The 23,817-nt window shown below is 41.1% G+C and overlaps 1 protein-coding gene across 6 annotated transcripts in view; it reads right to left on the bottom strand.

Annotated features, from left to right (window-relative positions):
• The window catches only part of ahi1 (Abelson helper integration site 1), a 143,623-nt gene that overhangs the window by 6,216 nt on the left and 113,590 nt on the right, over positions 1–23,817 (bottom strand). For all 6 annotated transcript variants that reach the window (XM_008114528.3, XM_008114529.3, XM_062978334.1 and 3 more), the window contains 4 exons: positions 22,972–23,030; positions 16,829–16,894; positions 15,279–15,441; positions 13,461–13,558 (listed from right to left, as the gene is read on the bottom strand). In XM_008114528.3, the coding sequence (XP_008112735.2) occupies positions 13,461–13,558; positions 15,279–15,441; positions 16,829–16,894; positions 22,972–23,030 (386 nt within the window). The remainder of the gene's footprint in view (positions 1–13,460; positions 13,559–15,278; positions 15,442–16,828; positions 16,895–22,971; positions 23,031–23,817) is intronic.

Raw genomic sequence — 23,817 nt, 5'->3', positions numbered from 1 at the left:
CTAGCTTTAGTGCATTTATGCCATGTCCTATAGTGCACGTGTCAAACAAAAGGCCACGGGCCAAATCCAGCTCTCCATGCCATTTTAAGTGGCCCATGAGGTGTTCAATATCAGGGCAACATAGTAACATTCATACAATTTTACAATTACAAATGGCCCTTTAAAGGCAGCCATAAGGCTGATGTGCTCCTTAGTGAAAGTGAGTTTGATATCCCTGTGCCTCAGTTTGAATAGGGACAAGTTTATGATTGTTCCCTGATCCATTTTGCTTTTCTGTTCCTGTTTTTTTTTTTAAAGCATTGTTAAGATTTTTGTGTGGTTTCATGGCTACTCTTCTTTATTTATTTATTTAATTTATTATTATTATTATTATTATTATTATTATTATTATTATTATTATTATTATTATTATGTGTTCACCAGATAATAAATACTGGAAAAAACAACTTGAATTTATGTGTTCTTCTCAAACAGGAACTCCTCATGTGACACCACAACTGCTTCAAAACCTCCAGGTTTCAAAACTCCCCCAGGTTTCAGAATACCCCTAACCTTGGCATGTGGTGTGGAGGTGGAATAGCAGTTACAAGGACATGTAAAATTCTTCAAAATACAGTCAGAATGCCGCACTTCTACGCTGACGTTTAAGCATATGATTACTCCTGGGTGATCATGAGAAACATAAAATGCTCTCTACTTGAATCTAAATTTCACTGACAATTCAGGCAGCATCTGATATTGCCTACTAGGCTTGAGCAATCCACGAAAAAATTGATTCTAAACTCGTTTCAAAAGTAGGGGGGGGGTAGCGTTTTGTTTCTGATGTCATTTCCGAATTTTGCCCCCCAAAAAATTCGAAATTAACGAAAATTCGTTAGTTTCAAAAGTAATTTGTTAATGGCGGACGCGCATGCGCAGTGGCCCAAAACAGCCCAAGGGGGGGGCTTTTCTGGGGCTCTCCTGCACTCATTTTTTCAGCTATACTGATCAAATTTGGTACAGTGGGAGAACACAATCCACCCTGCTTGCTCGCTAAATTGCAGAGCGTTTGCCCTTTCCTAAGATTTATTGCGCAATTTCATAGTTCATATTAAAAAACTTTATTTAACAATTGCAAAAATCTGTTCCTGCTTTTGAATTGTTATTTCCTGTTCAATAGGGGTTCCTTCACTGTGAAAGTCCTTCTTCTACTTGTGTAACATTGTTTCAGTGCCCGTAAATCTGTCAAAATGTTAGGACATTGGTGGCCATTGGCCAAGAGACACATTGTGCTGCCACAATGCGCAATGACTTTCCCCAGGCATCCAGATTGGAGGCCATTATACCACAGTGGTCAAGCCCCTCCCCCTCCCAATAAATGTAAGATTTGTGCGACGTTGGTTTGATTTATCGCCTGATGGCAAAATGGGGGCTTGGATCCCACTCCCCTGGGGCGCCGGCCACCGTGGGGCGGCTCCCACCCCCGCCCCTTTCTGCAAAGCAGCAGGGCGGGGGCTTAACTGCGGAGATAGACATGGGGGCTTGGATCCCACTCCCTTGGGGAGCCGGCCACCGTGGGCCAGCTCCCACCCCTGCCCCTTTCCCCAAAACAGCAGGGCGGGGGCTTAACTGCGGAGATAGACATGGGGGTTTGGATCCCACTCCCCTGGGGAGCCGGCCACCGTGGGCGGCTCCCACCCCCGCCCCTTTCCCCAAAGCAGTAGGGCGGGGGCTTAGCTGCAGAGATAGACATGGGGGTTTGGATCCATCCAAAGCACTGGCAGGGGGAGTGGAAGGTAGGACTGCAGCCGTTTTGCAGCCTTGGATGGAAGGACAGCTGGGAGAGAAGCGAGATGCATCACGGGAAACTCGACACAATTGGCCAAGAGGCAGCAAAAAGCAGAAAGAAAAAATCACCGTGGGGATCCGAACCTCTATGTCTATCTCAGCAGCAAAGACCCCACCCTGCGCTGGCCACAGTTGGCCGGCACGCATCCCGTAGAGAGAGAGAAAAAAAACCAGAGGACCCCGCACCAAAGGAAGGATCTGGGAAATATTGGCCAAATATGTACGGAAGGACAGCTGGGAGAGAAGAGAGATGCAATGCATTGTGGGAAACTTGACACAATTGGCCAAGAGGCAGTAAAAAGAAAAGAAAAATCTGCGAGGAGATACGAACCAGCAGCAAAGACCTCACCCTGCGCCGGCCACAGTTGTCCGGCACGCATCCCGGAGAGAGAGAGAGAAAAAACAAGAGGACCCCGCGCCAAAGGAAGGATCTGGGAAAAATTGCCCAAATATGTACGGAAGGACAGCTGGCAGAGAAGAGAGATGCGATGCATCGTGGGAAACTTGACACAATTGGCCAAGAGGCAGCAAAAAGAAAAGAAAAATCCGCGGGGAGATACGAACCAGCAGCAAAGACCTCACCCTGCGCCGGCCACAGTTGACTGGCACGCATCCCGGAGAGAGAGAGAGAAAAAACAAGAGGACCCCGCGCCAAAGGAAGGATCTGGGAAAAATTGCCCAAATATGTACGGAAGGACAGCTGGGAGAGAAGAGAGATGCATCACTGGAAACTCGACCACGTTGGCCAAGAGGCAGCAAAAAGAAAAAGAAAAAATCCGCGTGGGGATCCGAACCTCTATGTCTATCTCAGCAGCAAAGACCCCACCCTGCGCCGGCCACAGTTGGCCGGCACGCATCCCTGAGAGACCGGCCCGGCCCACCCACAAAGTTTTCTGCTTTTGCGATCTTAGCCTCTGCCCTGCGGCGAAATTCTGTCATGTTACTTCTCTCAGAGAAGCCCCGCACTACCGGAAGGTCTCCGTAACGGCTGTCATAAAAGCCCAAGTGTCATCCCACCCCTACGTGGGAAAGAAAAATAAGTATACCGCCACTCGATTAAACCGAAGAGGCTTTACTGCCAGACAAAAAGGCAGTTAAACAATTCCAGCACTCCAAGGCCTTAGCAGACAGTTTATTGCCCATCGCGACCAGGAATGCAGAAAAAATTGGGCCCCCTGACCTCGAAATTTCTCTTGGTTGCTTTCCCTTTCCTCCCCTTTGCGTCGCTTCCACAAACTTTTATGTTTTTGTGACATCTCCTACTGCTTCACTCCATGCTAAATCTTCACCATCCCCAAGTCGATGGATAGGATAATGCTGCTCGATTGACCCAAAGAAAAGGTTGTTTGGAGTGTCACAATCTCAGACACTTCCGAGTTATCAAGGTGAGGTAGTCCGTTGTTGATTTTGAGGTAGTCCATTGTTGACTTTGAGGTAGAGATGCAACCCAACAGTGCTGTGGTCTCCATCATCCAAGACTCAGTGATACTATATCAAAGCCATTACCTGTTGCAAATGTTTTCAATATGTCGTGATATTGCGGTGCTATTGTTTAAAAACAACTTAACATCGGTGCGTGTAATTGAACTCCTTTTTTTCTACCAAGAAGTAGCAATACATCATCTTTTCGTTTATCATTCGTAAAATCATGATTTTCAAATTGGATGCTAGCTTCTCATCAATCTCACCTCGACAAAGATTCTGATGGACCGTTATCTCTGTAAAGTGAGACTCTACCGTATTCCTTTACAGAATGTCTTACCGAAGGATCCACATCGATTATAACAATGTTCTTTCTGTACAGTAACTGCGAGGATCTGGAGAAGACCTTACAATCATGGCTCTTTCCCGAAACATTTTTTGCAAAAAAAGGGTAGAGATTTGAATTTAAATCCGTTCTGAACCCAAAACGGATGCATTTCCTACCTTGGCTTTTATAGACTAAGTTCCCCCTGAATATCCTTCTTCCCAGCCAGAATCATTATTAAGGGAGACAAAACCTAGAGCAACTGCAGGGAACGGCCCATAGAGATTGATTTACCCAAAAACGAAAGTGGGCAACGGTGTGTGATGATTAAGACGAGAACAGAAGGGATGAGAGGAAGGAAAGCATGGGAGGATAGAGGAGTTGTTGGACATAGGCCAAAGAGGCAACCCCCCCCCCCAAAAAAAAAATTAGCCAAAGTTAATCAGAAGCAGAGCAGCTTAAAGGAGGAGTACTGTTGTTCTAGGAGGCGTCAGTGTCAAAATCCAAATCGGGGAAATTCAACACGGGAAGGTTGGCCTTCAGGAAGACCAGTTTCTCAACTGTTTGAGGGTCCAGCAAGCTGCGGTGGGGTGTGACTACATCTCCCGCTAGGCTGAAGACCCTTTCGCTCTGCACGCTGATGGGCGGACAGCTGAGAAACTGGCGGGCTACGTGCGACAGATCCGGCCACATGTGATCACATGAAGCCCAATAGGCCAATGGATCACAAGAAATTATCTCAGGAGGCTCCTCAAAGTACCTGTTGACCAAGCATTCGGCCTAGTCTACCTTTTGCACAGAAGCCAGGAAAGAGGAATCTTCCGAGCGGGCTAGTATGGCCACCGTCTCTGCAAAGAAAGCGTTTCCTTGTCGCGGTTGGAGATCCATAACCCTACGGCAACCCCCTGCCGGCTCCCCGGGACTATCACTCTCGCCACTTGCGCTAGTGCTGGGGGTGGCAGGCATTTCCGGTAGAGGGGCCACAGTGCCCGTTTCCCCCACCCTGGCAGCAAAGACCTCCCTCACAAGGTTAACTAGTTGGGCCTTCCATACGGTAAAGTCTTTTGGGCAGACGGTGTACTTTAGCCGTGGATCACACAAGGCCGCCAGCATATGGACCTTGCTGGAAAGAAGTGGCTCTAGGCGTTTCCGTACAGCAAAGGACAACCTCCTCACCACCTCCTGGACCGGCGGTGTCAGCGGTCCAGCCAGGGAGTCCAGTGTTTGACCGGCCCCAAGCATTTCTAGGTGCCTCCTTAGCCCCAAGACAAGGGCACCGCCTGGCTAAGAAGGGCTTTTGATTCCAAAAGGGTCTCTGTGGCATCTTTGAATGGCTTTAGGACGTCTACCAGCTGGGAGATGGTGTCCCACTCTTGCTTAGTTGGAACAAGCTTGCAACCAATGTAAGGGAGATGCCGTGTACCGCCTTCTGCTGCTCGACCATGCGTTCCAGCATCTTATAGGTTGAATTCCACCGGGTAGAGACGTCCTGGAGCAGCTTGTGCTGCGGGAGGCCTTCAAGGCTCTGTCTCTCTCTCAGCTGCCGGGCTGCCTTGATGCTCCTGTGGAAGTAGCCCGCGATCTTTCTACAGCGCTCGATCAGCAGGGCGATGTTTGCGGTGCTGGCCGGCTGCTCTTCCGGGCTCTTCAAACCTTCCTTGATGGTATTGTGAAGCAAGTGGGCCATGCAGGTGACATTCAAAAACCCTGCACTTTCAACCGCTTTGATCATATTTTTTACCAGCGTCAGTCACCATGAACCCCCTCCTCAATTCTTCTGGCCTGCACCGCATCCACTCCCCCATCATGTTCCCCAGATAGCTGCAGATGGTCTCTGCCTTGTGATCACGATCAACTACCTCCAAAGTGAGGAGTGCCCAACAATGGGATGTATCCATACTGCCTTCCTTCTCCCACCAATGTGCCGTGAGAGAGAGGTAGGAATGGCCTCCTCCCAAGCTTGACCAAATATCAGAGGTAAAATAGATGTGTCCTCCCATGGCGCTCCGCAACATCTGGATAATGCGTTCCTTGCAGCCCTCGTACAATCCGGGAATAACTTTTCGGGAAAAGGTGTGACGGGAGGGGATTTTGTAGCGGGGGCACAGGCGTTTCATAAGGCGAACGAAGCCATCTTGTTCAACCATGCAGAAGGGATGGTGATCAAGGGCCATCATCTCTCCCACACTTTGGGTTATCTGGTGGGGTGTGGGTAATGTTTCCCCCGTTCTCTTCCTGGCTAATGGCAGGCCCCAATCCTCCAAGGTGGACTGTGTCTGCCTTCCACCTTCTACACCAGGAGAACTTTGTGTGCTAATGCTGCCACTGCAACGGCTTACAGCTCCCCCTCCTACCAATATCGAGGGATGGTGCCGCTTCATGTGAGAGCTCAACCCCGAGGTCGCAAGATGTCTCGGGTCTCTGCCTCTGCTGATATTTGCCCCACAGTGTCTACAAACTGCCAAAGTGGCACGCTGAGTGTGGACATTAAAATGGTCCCAAATATATGACCTTGGCCTCCCTATAGCCACTGTGCCGACACCCAGGGAGGTAGGAGTCGTGGGCACCATAACAGCGGCATGAGAAAGTCTATGATTTGATGGTACTACCTCCCCTACCTCCTCCTCACTGTCAGTAGCGGGTGGAGGGGTGGGGTTAACAAGATCCTCACTATCCACCACCTGTACTTCCAGGACGGCAACACCTCCATGTTCCATTGTTCGTCCACTTGTCTCAGCTCCAAACGACAACTGGCTCCGGGTGGAGGGCTGTGAACTTTCAACAGTCGAACAGCCAGCTTCATCATCAAGTCCACCCACTCCCATCATTGCGCGTTCCAGACGGATGGGATCCACCCTAACTTTTTTGGCCCCCCACAGTGTCCGGGCTGTAGCTTGACCACTAGCAGGACTTGCTCCACCAGACCCGTGTTCAGCTGAACGCTTCATGATAACGGGAGTGTTTTCAGCTTTCAGAAGGGAGGAAGGTATTGTGTTACTGGGGGAAAAGATGTGTTGTTTCTTGTTTGGGAATGTGTTCTGGGTCGAACTGCCGCAAACCCTTCTATTACTGTTGTTCTTATTGTTATACGTAAAAAAGGGTATACCTGTATTTTCCAGACTTTGCTAGGGTTGATAGGAGAAAGAGATTTGCAGCAAGCCCAAATTGAGCAGCTCAGAGAAGAAAGGAAAGAGGGTAAAACAAACACACCCTCCCTTTTGCCCAAACCAAGTGGTATTGCGGAGGATAATGGGACTTGCAACCTTTTGCCAGACTTTGCTAGCGTTGATAGGGAAAGAGAGTCACTGCTGCCAGCCCTATGAGCAGCTCACGGAAGAAAGGAAAGAGGGGAAAACAAATACACCCTCCCTTTTGCCCAAACCAAGTGGTATTGCGGAGGATAATGGGACTTGCAACCTTTTGCCAGACTTTGCTAGCGTTGATAGGGAAAGAGAGTCACTGCTGCCAGCCCTATGAGCAGCTCAGGGAAGAAAGGAAAGAGGGGAAAACAAACACACCCTCCCTTTTGCCCAAACCAAGTGGTATTGCGGAGGATAATGGGGCTTGCAACCTTTTGCCAGACTTTGCTAGCGTTGATAGGGAAAGAGAGTCACTGCTGCCAGCCCTATGAGCAGCTCAGGGAAGAAAGGAAAGAGGGGAAAACAAATACACCCTCCCTTTTGCCCAAACCAAGTGGCATTGCGGAGGATAATGGGACTTGCAACCTTTTGCCAGACTTTGCTAGCGTTGATAGGGAAAGAGAGTCACTGCTGCCAGCCCTATGAGCAGCTCAGAGAAGAAAGGAAAGAGGGGAAAACAAATACACCTTCCCTTTTGCCCAAACCAAGTGGTATTGCGGAGGATTATGGGACTTGCAACCTTTTGCCAGACTTTGCTAGCGTTGATAGGAAAAGAGATTTGCAGCGCACTGAAAGGAAAGAGCAAAAAACAATACACCCTCCCTTTTCCCCAAGTTGTTTTTCGGTGGATTATGGGGAGTTTTGCCAGACTTTGCAAAATGAAAATTGGAATATTTGATTTCTTCTATTTGCAACTCACTTTAATGCCTATGCAAAGAAAAGTTTCCTAATCAAACGAAAGCCCACCCCGCACCAGGCAATATGGCGCAGCAGAAAAATTGCAGGGCTGGTGGGCAAATGGCAAACGCCAAACTGGTGGGGGAAAAAAGCCCACAGGCCCTTTGAAAAAACACCCTAGCCCAAACACCCACCCACCCGTTTTCCTCCTCAGTCCTCACCCACCCACCCTTTCTCCCGGTCTTCTTTAGCTCAGCCAAGGAAGGAAGCAATCTTGCCTGCCTGCCTGGAATCTCAGTCCCAACCACCCTCTCTCTGCAGATCCCGAGCCAAATGAGCCACGAGGCTCCCTTGCACGCTCTTTTCATTCAGGACGTACAAGCCCCTCCCCTGGGTTAAACGTGCTCTCTGATTGGCCACAAGGTGGAAACAATATCTAGGTTGCCCCAGTGCACTTAAACAAGTTTGGGTGATTTGCAAAACCTTGTTTTCCTAACGAAAAAAAACGACGACATTAGAAAAAGGGCCTATCGCGGTTCGAAACCGCGGGATCCATACCAGTGGACAATCTAGGTCGAATATTGCTTCACAAGTTACAAAACTAATGAATTACTAACGACAAACGGGGAAATTGAATTATTTGAGCAAGCTATTGCCTACTATAGATGTTCTTTAATGTTGTGTAATGTACTTTTTATTGATACAGGATATCAGTTAACTTTTACATGCAGTCACACAAAGAAACAGCTTTTTTAAAAATGCATTCGTTTCAGTTCTGTTCACTCAAATAAAATATTGATGGTTGATGTTCACTGCAGTTGTTTCAATCAAGAAGACTAATGCAATTTGATCTAAAATAATATTCTTGTTCAATAACCACTATTTATAAATAAGATGATGATATGGTCCATGAATGTGTGACTATATTGCTGTGATTTTATAATAATAATTTTATATGTTGTAAGCTACCTTGAGTAAAGTATCGATGTCTCTCCCCCCCCCCCCCCGCCCAATAAATGTACACTGCTCCAATCCAGAGATTCATGTTCTTTGTTCTTAAAATGGGGAATAAAGAACAAAAGGGAATAGTTGGGCTAAGGTGTAAGCAAGCAACATGCTTAGTTCAATAAAACTGCCACTCATCTAATATAATAAACTCAAAGTAAAGAGCTGGGCATGTTTAGCCTACAGAAGAGGCTCAGAGGAGACATGATAGCCATGTAAAAATATGTGAGGGGAAGTCATAGGGAGGAGGGAGCAAGATTGTTTTCTGCAGCTCTGAAGACTAGGACGTGGAACAACAGCTTCAAACTACAGGAAAGGAGATTCCACCTGAACATCAGGAAGAACTTCCTAGCTGTGAGAGCTGTTTGGCACTGGAACTTTCTGCCCCGGACTGTGGTTGAGGCTCCTTCTTTGGAGGCTTTTAAGCAGAGCCTGGAAGGCCATTTCTCGGGAGTGCTTTGAATGTCATTTTCCTGCTTCTTGGCAGGAAGTTTCAACTCTATCATTCTATGATTCTATTATTCTAAGTAGTCTCAAGACGATACACACGAGATATAAGGGGCTAGTCTAAGTGCTGGCTGGCTTATTCTGGGAGGAAAAAACATGTCTCTTGCCGGTCCAAAACTACCTGTTCCTTTTGTTGTTGCTATGCTTTCCTGGGTGTATTTCAGGCGCATTCAGTCTCTCGAAGTCTTTTCAGGGAGGCTCTTTTATATACATGCTCACAGGGTTGATCTGGATGATTAACTTTTCCTACTCTGCCAATTTAGAACACTATCTGACTATTCCAGTTCCGTTACCCTAAGAAGAATATATACCAGGGCTAGGTTTGAACAAATTGGTATTATGATGCAAACTGGTCGCTACAGCAACATCCCAAGAAGTGAGAGATTTTGCGCTTGGGGAGAACAGATGGTGGAAGATATCGAACATATTTTGATTGTGTTGTCGAAGGCTTTCATGGCCGGGATCACAGGGTTGTTGTATGTCTTTCGGGCTGTGTGGCCATGTTCCAGAAGTATTTTCTCCTGACGTTTCGCCCATGGTAGGCATCCTCAGAGGCTGTGAGGCATGGATAAACTGGGCAAGGAAAGGAAAAAATATATATCTGTGGAGAGTCCAGGGTGTGGCAAGAGTCCTTCGTCACTGGGAAGCCAGCATTAATGTTTCAGTTAATCACCCTAATTAGCATTGGAAAGGTTTTGTCTCTTGCGTGGGGGGTATCCTTTGTTCAGTCATTAGCCGTCCTTGGGGCTCCTCTGCCCTCAGAGTGTTGGTTTCCATCTACTGTTTTGATTTTAGAGTTTTTTAATACTGGTAGCCAGATTTTGTTCATTTTCATGGTTTCCTCCTTTCTGTTGAAGTTGTCCACATGCTTGTGGATTTCAATGGTTTCTCTGTGTAGTCTGACATGATAGTTGTTGGAGTGGTCCAGTATTTCTGTGTTCTCAAATAATATACTGTGTCCAGGCTGGTTCATCAAGTGCTCTGCTATGGCTGATTTCTCTGGTTGAATTAGTCTGCAGTGCCTTTCATGTTCTTTAACTCTTGTTTGGGCGCTGCATTTGGTGGTCCCTATGTATACTTGTCCACAGCTGCATGGTATCCAATAGAGTCCTGCAGAGGAGAGAGGATCCCTCTTGTCTTTTGCTGACTGTAGCATTTGTTGGATTTTCTTTGTGGGTCTGTAGATAGTTTGTAGGTTGTGCTTCTTCATCAGTTTGCCTATGCGGTCAGTGGTTTTATTTCCAATATTTCTATCCCGCCCTTCTCACCCGAAGGGACTCAGGGCGGCGTACAATTGGCAACAATTCGATGCCGACACATCCCTTGATGTATGGTAAGAACACCTTTCCTCTGGGTGGATCTTTGTCTTGACTCTCATGGCTTGTTCTTGGCCTTGCAGCTCTTCTGATGTCTGTGGTGGAGTATTCATTGGCCTGTAGAGCCCAGTTTAGGTGGTTTAGTTCACCTTGGAGGAGGTGAGGTTCGCAGATTCTTTGTGCACGGTCTGTCAGGGCTTTGATTGTGCTTCTTTTTTTTAACTTGGGTGATGGTTGGAATTTTTATGAAGGTATCTATCTGTATGTGTAGGTTTTCTGTAAACTGTGTGGCCCAATTGTTGATTGGGTTTGCGGATGACCAGAACATCTAGAAATGGCTGTTTTCCTTCCTTTTCTTTTTCCATGGTGAATTGGATGTTTGGGTGGATGCTGTTAAGGTGGTCCAGGAACTTGCTGAGTTCTTCCTCTCCATGGCTCCAAATTGTGAAGGTGTCATCTACGTATCTGAACCAAACAGCTGGCTTTTTTGGTGCTGTTTTTAGGGCTTGTTTTTCAAAGTGCTCCATATAGAAATTTGCTACTACTGGGCTGAGAGGGCTCCCCATGGCCACTCTATCTTTCTGTTCATAGAATCCATTGTCCCACTGAAAGTAGCTAGTGGTGAGGCAATGGTGAAACAGGGCTGTGATGTCTTTTTTGATTGACTATCCAGGATATACTGAACTCCAATACAGATATTTACAGCCATTGCTGTCCAATTTCAGGTCCCCCAATAGAAATAATCTTTTGACATTCCTTTGCAAGGACAAAAAAGATCCACCATAATCAGAGTAAGCCTCTTTGTCCTGAAAGCTATCAAGAAAAGAACACATTTCCTGAAAGAAGAATCAGGAAAATAAGACTCTGGTTGTAAACAGAAGGTCAGCTGCTGCCCTCTCCTCCTTTTTGCCTCGTGTTTACTTGTGTTGTATTTTGAAGTGGTCATATGACTGATCAAATAAATAAAATATTTATTTGGGGCCGGGCTGTGGCGCAGCTGGCTAGTAACCAGCTGCTATAAATCACTACTGACCGAGAGGTCATGAGTTCGAAGCCCGGGTCGGGTTAAGCCTCCGACCATTAATAGCCCCGGCTTGCTGTTGACCTATGCAGCCCCGAAAGACAATTGTACCTGTCAATTAGGGAAATTTAGGGACGCTTTATGCGGGAGGCTAATTTACAACACCATAAAACTGCCAGCAAAACACGAGGAAAGGAATGAGGAAGTACAGCCACTTCTGGACGGTGAAGCAACAGCTCCCCCTGTGGCCAGAATCGTGAAGCTGGAAAAATGTTAAAAATGCCTCTGAGTCTGTCTAATGTATGTTGTTTGTCTGTTGGCATTGAATGTTTGCCATATATGTGTTCATTGTAATCTGCCCTGAGTCCCCTTCGGGGTGAGAAGGGCGGAATATAAATACTGTAAATAAATAATAAATAAATATTATTGTTGTTGTTGTTGTTGTTATTATTAGTCTGCCAATACCATGGAATTACGCTACAAGAGGGAGAATGGGTAGAACCAATTTCCCTGACTATATGGGAGCCCATTGTTTGACTAGATAGGGTTCCTAATGTACCAGATTTCCTGCATTGGGTTTATCCTGTCTCGCCTGAAAAGCAGCCAACATCCATTTCATGGAGGGAGCAGTCACTGTCATTCATTTCTTCTGGGTTTAAAGGAAGGTGCGCTGAGAGTCAAACTATACCTGATATCTATTACCTAAATTTAATTAATACATATTTTTGCTATACAGAGAGAAGCTGAAAGAATCCTGAACTACCTCAGGACCATGAATGGATTGGGGTGGAGTGTTTGAGGCTTTCCTTGTAACACACATAGGAGAAAAAGAGATAAAACTCCCTCTTCACACACACACACATACACACACATACACACACCAGAAAAAGATCCAGAGGCTGCTTATGCCGCCCAACTGCAGCTCTTCAAATTTGAAAACTTTACATTAATTGCCACTTTTCAGTTGGCTTCATGTCTAATCTGGCTCTAAGAATTGCTTTCTTGATCTTAATGAATATACTTGTGGAAAAGGGAGTTTCATGTGCACTTGCCTAAAACTAGATTTTGTGGGGTAAAGCACAATGTTTTGAGAAGAAAACAATAGACTTTTGTAGTTGCATTTCCATTTTCAATAAGCACTGAAGATAGTTTTGGACAGGCAACAATGTTCAACTCACAAAACTAAAGCTATCACTGCATTGTGTCTCTATCCCTTTTGCAGCAACCTAGACAACCGGGTTTTCCTATTACACTATACTTTTTTGTCAAATACATCTGGAGACATAGGATGAACAGCCTAATCACTTTTGATAGTGTAATCAAATGAGAAAAAGATTGCACAAACTATGTTTCTTAGATCACAACACACGGTTCCCCACATTTATGTTTTTGCTACCTATGGGCAGAGTTCTGTCCAGAAAAATGAATAATCCTATAGGAGGGCTCAGGACTTTTCCTGTCTACAAGACATAGGACACTCACTGTAAAGCTGTCTACATTTAGGTGAAATATGGCTAATAAACTAGTTTGCAATAAAATTAACCATTTCAGCCTTCATTTTATTTATAGTTATGGGTTATTTTTTGTCAGAAAGCAGTTCAGCAGCTAACTGTAGAGTTGGTAGGGTCTCCTTCTCTGGTTGTGTGAGAGGGCTGCTTCAGCTGGAGAATCTGGGTGGGACAGGGACTGGATTCAATGGTCCATGGAGACCTCTATGTTTCTAAGATTCTATATTTGCTGAACAACAAGGCCACCTAATTTGTAACAATAATTTTATCTCAGTTAATTTCACAACCCATTTTTCCATCATAGGAAATATTTCCCAGCAGATTTTGCTGGCATGATAACCTTCAGGTTTATACTGCTTGAGAATGGCTAAATCCAAGCAAGTCCACACATTAAAATTACTTTGTGCTGGAAGCACCTGGCAATTAATCTGTTACCACAAGCAATCCAATCTTGCATAAGTACGGCATATACCCTTCTCCCCAAATTATTACCTCAGGCACGGCTGGTGATGTGCCTTCTGCCAATTCACTAAATAGAAGCGGAGTTGAATCTCCTGCTAATCCTGGAGAAGGTTGTTCTTCATATTGTGCTGAAAATGAAACAGAACTTATTAAACACAATAGCTTAAAAGGGCATTCAAGGGACCATCTAATTAAATACACAGCATTCTTGGGTCAGTTCCTCCATGGCCTAGATTGCCAAATTTTAATGCTACTCTATATATGCATTGCAACAACTCAGTGCTATTGATTTTTGTACTGCAAGGCATCTTAGAATCTTTCAAATATAAAAATGTCTTAATATGTAAATACATTAAACTGAAATGGAGACTTCCAAAATACAGAGAAAGTGCGTAGCCATCTGCCTTGGCTCTCAATTGCTACTTTCATGTTTAAGACATATGCCTCCCTTGAAACTCTTAAGGGGTTCGTCACATGAGATATAGAGATACATGAACAGCACTAACAGGAAGCAAATGTCACAGATGGACTTTTGTACAGAGTGCCCTCTGGTGTGGAGACTAGCTCTAACATGAGTTGGACCAGTTCACAGTGATTACTAGCAGGGGAAGGCTTTGCAAAAGGAGACACATTTTTATTCCTATAGGGATCATGCTGACTCAAGGCTGTGACAGATTTTCTGCACTTGTTCCCAACTTGTTGCCTCACAATTGATAGAAAGTGATGAGTAAACTTCATTTGCACCAGAACAACTAAAGTAGACCATTATCTTGCTCAAAAAACTGGAAGTCATACAAGTTCCAATAAGTTTTCTAAAAGACCTACATTTCCAGATATTTATTATTGCAAAACCCCCAATTATTTTTGCCCAAATTACCTAACATTTTATGTGACAAATAACCACTTTATGGCATGTAAGCAAGATAACAGAACTATCTATAAGTAAAATAGTTGAAAAGAAAAGTAATGAATATATTTTCATCTGTTTTAAGGGGTTTAACTGTTTATTTTATTACCATTAATATTTAATTCTATTTTAATGTTGGTATATATTTTTTATTTTAAATTGCATATTGGTTTTACTGTAAGCTGCTCTGGGTCTCTTTTTTAGAGAGAAGAAATGAGGTATAAATAAAAATAAGAAAGAAAAAAAAGAGCAAAGCTTTTTATATAGGCAGTCCATAGATTGATGTTGGTTTTGCTTATTTGAAATTACCAGTTTCCAAGTTGTTTCACACCGTTTTTTACTGTAAGGATTCACAAATGTTCACCTGCATTTTATAGTGGCCAGTTTTTATTTTTAAATGCTCAATTGTATTAATTTTGATGCATTAATTTATTTTAGTTGACTAAAGGTTCATCAGTTTGCACGTAAGTAAACCATTATTTATGAAAAAATGAAACATGCTTTCTTTGTTCTTAGATAATGGAGATACATTGTAGCAGAAGTCACATTTCCTCCTATATTGAGATTAAATGGGATAGGCTTCTACAGATGATACTTGATATTTCTTTTATTTTAAATAAAGCAGCCTCAAATTTCCTAGCAATTCTCAGAGCTTTCTCTGAATGAACAACTTCAATTCTCAACATTTTCAGTTAAAAGATCACACAGAACAAGGCTGGGAACCCTCTACCTTGAAACTTCGGAAGGCTGCTACTCAAATATGCAATACTAAGGGCAGCATGTGGTATACACTTTAGCAATCAGTATGTTTTGTTCTCCTATTTAGTCATACTTCACTTATTTTGATATACGTATAATATTTGAACTGGTCATACAAATAAATTGTAGGTACAGTTAAGGCTTCACAGGTATAACACAACAGAAAAAATAATTATACGTACTTTCACCAACCACATAATTGGCAGGAAAATAGCCTTGTTGACCATTTGCTAGGCTTCCAAACCACCAGTTCTCATTATCTTTGTATAACACTCGAATAATGTCCCTACAGTGGATGGTTAGTTCATCTGATCGATGAGCTGTGTAGTCGTAAAGAGCCACTACCTAAAAGAGAGATAAGACCACCACAGCTTTATCACTACTGTACCACAGAGACAAAAGGCCAGCGTTCACTTCCTCTAATAGAAAAGCTGCTGTAACCAAAGCTCCACTTGAGTGAGAGCTTGAGGCTGCCTCAGGTTTGGGGGCTGGTGGGAACGCAGCAGGAGAGGCAAGATAAAAGGCCTGTGGGATGCCAGAAAGGGTTAACAGCATTCAAAGGCACCAAGATTAGCTTCAAAAACAACAAGAGCACCAGCAGCTGTTAGTTTTATATGCAAATAAAGGTGGATGCATTTTCTTTCTTAGAATTCTAACTTTCTTAGAATTCTCTTCATTTCGGAGCTTGTCTGCATAGAGAGATGGCAAAATGAGGTCATTGCTCCCCAATAAAATTTCTCTCCTCCATGAGATTTCCTTCACTCTACAAACTTCTAGCATTGCAGTCATGTAATACTTCAGATGAACATCTAGAAACAGCATTTATCCATCCATAGAAAAAAAGCAGTCAAAGTGATTGCGACAATGCAAACACAGCAAATGTAAGAATTCGAGGTGTGAATGATTTTTAGTGCTTTACTTTTTGAAATGCTAGAAATCTGTAGAGTGAAAGAAAATTTCACTTGGAGGGGAAGAATTCTTACATAGAAACCAATGTTCTTATTTTGCATCCTCTTTGACTATACCCCTGAATTGGAGGCATAGAACAAAAGCATATACTGCAAGAAAGGTTTCTGCTTAATTTTTTCACTATTTTTTTTCTAAAGAAGGGTAAATTCACAAATGCTTTGTCAAATGCAAAGGTGAGAAAAATATGGCCAAGTTATGTTGTTCTGCAGTTCTAGCCAACACAGTTTTTTTTGTTAAAATCAATACAACCAACCTTATTTCCTCTTGTGATTATAACTTATATTGAATGAATTTGACTTTACTGAAAAAATGTACAGGGGCTTTTGCCCAATAATTTTGTACAAAAACTTTTTTGTATAATTTTTTTTGCAATAAAAACTTGAAATGTGAAAAATATTTTGGTCCTTTACAAGGTTTTTCAACGTGGGAGGTTAAGAATGGAAAATCCTGCATATATTCCCTTAACTCCTGACACGTTCACAAGAAAATGTACATGTGTGTTATAGTAGCATATATAATTCTTGCCAATGACATTCATATTGTAATTGGTAATTCAGATGTTTCCTGCTGAAAGTTATTGCAGACACTTATAGAACCTTACATCTTGGCTTGCAATTACCTCTGAAATAGTTAAAGCTACTACATTTCTAAAGGTTGTGGTGAGAACGTAAGGTCACTTAAGAATTAATCATAATCTCTAAGCTAAACAACTAATATCAATAGACAAGAGAACACAGAGATTAAAATTTTGCACAATACTTACTGTTTCTTGAACAGGAGTGGAACCATAGTCTCCTTTGCCACAAGATGCAGCTGGAAACTCTGCATTCTGTAAGAAAGTATTTAACACTATCAGAATACACTCAGCAAGATATTTCTGTCTTTGATTTTTGTGCCACAAAATGTGTTTGAGCATACAAGTCATGATCCAGCAAAGACATAATAAAAAAGTAGTGGATGCTATCATTCAGTATCAATAAATTTAGCTGAAAGTTATCACAAACTGAAGAGAGTACCTACAAGCCCATGGGCAGGTGGTCTAAAGATGTACTGATTTCACTGTAATTTTAACCTGGTCATACGGACAACGGAAGATATATACTAAAACCTGCCATTCTTCATTTTCTACAATGTAATAAAGCCAAATCTGCAAGAGTCCTTAAACGATAGTATTTTCTCACAGTGGAATTTGTCAGAACACACTAAATGTAGTGAAAATGGTAGACATTTGACTAAACCATTACTAAAGGGTGTAGGGTTTTGGGTTTTTTGCAATTTGTCATCCTTTCTAAGTTTTTCTCTTTGTTACCCCCTTTCACCAACATCCAAGATATTCTTTTTCCATTCAATTTGTTGGGTATTTAATTTTAAAGTAAGAAAGAGGAATCATGCATTCATTTTAATCACAAGATGTTAGGCCACTGCAATGCTGAGGTGCAGCAAAAATGTTCACACAGATGAATTGATAGACCATGAGTGCAGAATTATTAAGTTACAATACTTTGAGTGCTTCTGGGCATAAGCAGAACACTTGCTTGTCTAGACCAGTGCTCCATGAACAATTGCATTATTTACCTCCTGGTTCATTTAGACCCACGAGACACAGGCTACAAAGGTCAATGCTAAACTGAGTATTCTGCATGCTTTTAGCAGGGCTCCTAAAGGGAAATCCCTGCCATTTTCAACCATTCTTTTTCTCTTGAGACTCCCTTTTCCAATGCATAACTGGATAAAGCCTTGCATTCACAGTGCCACAAGAATAAAGAGCAATGTTAACTAGCAAATTTGTTTGTTAAGACTTGTTGGAGAAAAGGGTAAAAGAATTAATTAGATTTAACTAGTTATTTCCAAATTCCGACTGCAAGTGTTTTCAATCAATACAATACTTGCTAAATCCCATTACATTAAAAGGATATTTAATCACGATGCTACTAGTTGAATTTACCTAGCTTTGCCCAAGATCTTTGCAGTAGACAAAGGATTTGGAATAAAATTCCACTAATGTTAGGTCTTTATGCACCTCACAGTGCTGCTTTTATTTTCAGTCAAACTCCCTCTATATTTGATTTTTATTTGATTGAAAGTGATCCAAGTTGAAGCACAATAATCTGGTCCCACAGGCCTAATTTAATCTTTTAAGCAAGTGACCCAGTGGATTTAGCTACAACTTACTATCACTTCTTAGTACTGTGTTGCCACACAGAAAGGGCAGGTCTGAACCTATTCTTTGTTTTTCTTTTCCTGAAGTGAGGGTTTGTAGGGCAGCAGCACTATGGAGGTAGTGAGTTTTACCGGAAGGGAAGGAGTGGCTCTTGTTACTCAGTTATGAGTCATCATGATTATTATTATTCCTTTTCTCCTAATGATTTTTTTTTTAAAAAGATGATATTTACAAGCTCTCAAAAAAGCCCCTTCAAGCTTCCTTAAGTTGAGGTAAGTGTTAGGAAATAACAGATTAAAAACTTCAAGATGCCCTAGGATATTTTGAAATCTCAGAGATATTGTACTGTGGTTTTATGAAAATGTGAATCCAAAGGTCTCTACCTAAAGAAAATATACACAAACAATTCAGAAAATGTGGGGCCTGTAGGTTATTCCCCACAGAGCTTAACTAGCAGACAGCCATTCTCCCTTCTTTAAAATGCACTTAAAAATTACACTAGAATAAAGTTCATTGTTCTGTATTACATTCTAGAGATTATCTCAGAGGAATCTTGCATAAACCTGAACTCTGCTTTGCATGCCTGAAATATAATGCACAGGGCTGACTTCAACTTGACCATTCATTTATTGTTATGATGCTTTCCCTTGGTAATACTATGCTCAAAGTGGCTTACAGTAAAATCAGAGATGAGAGCATTTCTTGATAACACAATAGTTGTAATTCAAGATTGAAATATTCATACAAAACAGGCATACATTTCACATTAATAAATATACATAAACACGAACATAAACACAATGAGTAAACATTCTTAGCAATATACAAAAAAAGAGAGACAAGATACAGAATCACTGGGGGAAGTAGTAGCAGCAAAAATAATACATTTTTCCAATATTACATTCATCTGTTGCAAATTCTAGCTTGACCCCAACCCGATTTTTACAGCTGGAAGCAGCCAAGACATACCCTCAATATGGGGAAGTCGGCCTTTCCTGGAAGGAGGTATGATGCTGAGCTAGATGGGCAGGGGGCTGAATCAGTATAAAGCAGTTTATTCCTCTTATATTCAGTAGCTATCATGTAAAGCTGTGCCATATGGATAGTTCCATGGTGATATCTGCAGCTTCCAGGAAACTCTTCACAGAACAGGGCAAATCAATGCCATATAGAACAGCTGGGGCAAAGGAGCTGTTGTACTTGTCTTCCAGAGTTTAGAACTTCTTGTTTGTAATGTTTTAAATTTTCTCATTAGTATTGCTCATTTTTGAAGGAGTATTCTGTTATATTACTGACAAATAACTTTTTAGTTACTTAATCCTTAAATATAGCCAAACTCCTATGGCTTCAAAAAGCATTAAGGAGTTATGGACACATGTTACTAGTTATGCCAAAATTTGTAATTGTATTATTTCTCAAAAGGAGTGAGATAGATATGGTCTTATTACACACAAAAACATTGTTTCACAGGTAACATTATTTGTAATGCATTACTTACAAGTTACAGCACAGTATTTTGGCTCGTTATTTGTAAGAAAATAATGGCAGATAATCATATAAAGATTATTGACACCTTAAATTACACAGGATGCAAGAAATTACATTTAGTGGACTGTCTTCAACATTAAAATTGCACACATAATAGAAGATGATTAGAGGCAAGTCTCAATTATTCTCATTTACAATTTTTCACATTTAGAATGCTTCTCCACAAAAAAATAAACAAATTTTTCACTTAAAATGCTTAACTCTCCTAGCATACTTACTCTGGTATAGAATAGAATAGAATAACTTCATTGTCACTGTGCTATTACTTAGGACTTATCTCTGCCAATGCTAAAAAAAAGGTCATCAATCCTGCAGAGTAATTTGGGGCAATGCATGCCACTTAACAGTACTATGTGAAGAAGATCCTTTACAGACAAAATAGCTTAGATGTGTTTTGACTTGGATGCTGTGGTTGATATAGGTCCAATTGTGGATGTAATTTTGGCACCTGTTTGTTGCGCATTACTGAATGTTTCATTTGTGCAGCCTGACAGGACAGGACCCTTGGAGAGGCAAGAACCACCACATGTGTACAGGATCCTTGACCTTTCTGGCTTCCGAAAAAAGTGAAAGATGGGCTGGCTACATGAGTAATGAGAGTCATTAAGCTTTCCATTGTACCTAAAGGAGATTGTGGTGAGGCTACTATTGCTCTCCTGCTCTTCTTTCATTGTCAGGCAAACTTCTTCTTTGTAAGGTAGACTTTTAATGACTAATAGTTTGCAGGGTGCCTTTTTATGGGTATGTGTGAGGGATACTCTTGTTTTAACTTTTGTACATTTTTAAAAATAATATTTTAATAGGTGGTTTTAAAATAGTATTTTTATTTTGTTTAATGTTGTTACTGTGTTGTAGTTCATTTTGGTTTCCTGTTTGTAAGTCACCTTACAAACGGGGAGAAAGGCATCATATAGATGCATTAAGCAAGTAATAAAATAACTATCAAACAAATGTAGACGATGGCAGATAAAGGAGATCAACTGTGATCATAGCAATGGACAAATCTCTATGCTACAACCGGAATTCATCCACCTAATTAGAATTTGAAGCATAGTTAGAAGTATGGGCAAAAGATTGATATTGGATCCAACCTAACTCGATAGCTAGATACTCATACATATTTTATGCAGTATTTTAAGGGTGCATCTCACCATCCATTTATGTAGCAATTTAATTATTCTAATGATTTAAATGGTATTTTAATGGTGTATTTTGTATTGTATTTTATAATCTGGTTTTCATGTATTTATTTGTCTGTCCTATATGTGAAAGAGCTATGGTTTAAGCATTAAATAAACTATCTGGAACCTAACTGAGAAGGAAAAAACCCAGGTGTATTAGTAGTTTAAAAGTTAGACACTGTCATGTCTTGGTCTTTATGGAGCCTGGATCATTAAATTATACTAGTACTACCATGGTTGCCTTCCTGAGTTTTCAGATGACTATGATCCTCATTTGATTACAGTCCTCAAGCATTTAATGAGCATGGGAATCTATAATCTGTCTAGAGAAAAAGCTGTGCCAGGCTGCACTTTAGTGGGTCCTGCAATGTACAAACACAAAAAGGAAATGCAAACACAGCTGCTGTAACAAAGTCTATAGGGATTTTTTAAAAGGATGAATTGAAAAGTAGGTAAAATAATTCAACTGCTAAGATGTATTCAGGCATACTCCAAAACTATTTTGATCAATTGTTCTTTAATCAGAAACACTTCACTTTCAACTCTAAAGGATGTCAATTTACATACTGTTAGGAGAAGTTTTCTATCACTAATGTGACCCGCATCAAACAAGATAACTTAATGAATGCCATATTACGGATTTCCTGCTCCATTTTCCCTCTTTAGTCAAAATTATTCTGGATCAAGATACCTGAATAGAATTGTCACTCAGGAGTGTTTTGTGAGCCGGTATAGTCGGAATCAATGAATCAATTAATCAATCAGGACTAATTTCAGTACTAAGTGGCAAAAAAACAACATATAAATATAAAACCAGGAACATAATTAGAAGAGAAGGCCAGCAAACTAAACATTAAAAAAATAACAGAGCCCCTGTTGAGCATGATAGAAATTCCATTGCAGAAACAGCTTATGATTAGAATTCCCAACTAGACTATGAAAATTATGGGTGTATGAGGATGACAGGAAAGGAAGCTCTGAAGTAAATAGGAAGCATATGATTGTCGTATTTAAGCATATAAATATAGTTTGTCCTCTGTATTCATGGAATCTGTATTCACAGAGTCACCCATCTATGGCTGGAAAATGTTTTTTTTAAAAAAAAAATATCTAAAGCTTTGATTTATATAAGGGACATCATTTTTCTACATCATTGTACATAGCAAGACTAAATCACGCATGGGGGATCCAGGAACCTAGAGGATACGGGGCCCCCACTATACTGAATTATAGCAAAGATTTAGATAGAAGATAAACATGTAGCTAATCATGTCAACGTTCTTTGTGAAGCAACAAAGATTTTTAAAATGACTTATAGCAGGAGCCTAAAGATACAATTGGTTCTCTGTGGGACCCCTGGCAGCCAAGGAAGACCCTTAAAGATGTATTTGTGATTTTCAGACAATGTGAACAAGGGAGTTGACATTACAATCAAAATCACTGTACCCTTCTTCAAAATTTCCCACAATGCTAAAAAATCCCAAAGTGTGAACCCACTGATTTTAGCCTATTAATCAACAGTCCTGACAAATATTTTGGAGACACATAAGTTTAAGAAGATTGAAAGTAAACAAAAACTCAGTGATTTCAATTTATAATTATTACACAAGTGAGAGTTATTGTACATAACATATCATTTAACAAAAGTTAAAGTCATTTCAATCTTTATCAGTTTACAGCACAACTAACATCCAATCTGAATTCCAGTTGTGTCATCTCTACCTTATTCTCCATAACTATGAATCTTAAAAAATACTGAAGACAGAAAATCAGGTATACATCATTTTAATGAATTACAATCATACTGTGCATAGGCAATATTGGATCTTTTGTTGCTTGGCTTTCTGGGAGCAACTATAGGAGGCAGAAAGCCTACATGAAGGATTATTTTTTAGAAGACAGTCCTTTTATCCTTAAAGGAAAGTACAAAAAAGCCTCTATACAATGATAACTTTTGAAGGATTTTTAAATGTTTATATTCTTTTTTATATATATGCAAAAGCAGGTATTCCTTACCATGCATAGTCCAGCTGATGAAGTTCGGCTAAAAGGATTTCCTACTGGGATGAAGCTCCCTGTGAAAAGAAAAAGCCATGTATTTTTTTATTGTAATCCCCTTTCAGTTTAATAAATTATTTTATTTTTAAAATGTGATGATAGTACATTTTACAATACGCTGAATGAAAAAAGCAGCAGATGCTTTCAGTCCCAACTATACATGCTTCAGTTTGGAACAGTTGGAAGGTTTATCTAACTAACAGACCTGACATAAGGTTAGCCAATCCAATATTTCCATTCAAATTATTTGGAAAAATAGTACAAGCAAAACCTGTACATCACCTCATACTCAGAATTGACATTATTATTTAAAAGCAGCACTGCGTTTCCTTGTGACTGAATCTTTGAGTCATGCATACATTTTCTCTCTCTCTCCATCAGAAGTGATCATAACACCTTTGTACTGAATTATTCATTTTATCTGAAATAATAGGTATGAGCTATTCAATGTATTATCTTTGATCATATGACATCCTGGCATCACATATCTTGCTGTTTATTTTATCCCTGCTTAGTCCAGTACATTTACAAAAGGATGTATTTGTCATTTTAGACCATTTCACATTTATTATTATACTAAGTACTAAGCTTCCACACAGCTTTTCAAAAAGCATGGCTTCCGTCTTTTTTCTTTTTTACATTCAACAAGAATATAGTTCTAATGAAAGAAACATTAAAGATGTATCTTTTAAAAGGATAATTCCCTACCGCCATGTAAATTACAAATACCAACTGAAGAGAGAGAATGAGTGAACCACTACGGTGTACTGTTTAGTGTACTGGGTTAGACAGAGATATAGTCTA

This window comes from Anolis carolinensis, chromosome 1 (genome assembly GCF_035594765.1).
Source record: "Anolis carolinensis isolate JA03-04 chromosome 1, rAnoCar3.1.pri, whole genome shotgun sequence".
Lineage (NCBI taxonomy): Eukaryota > Metazoa > Chordata > Lepidosauria > Squamata > Dactyloidae > Anolis > Anolis carolinensis.
This window is presented reverse-complemented; position numbering and strand designations above follow the sequence as displayed.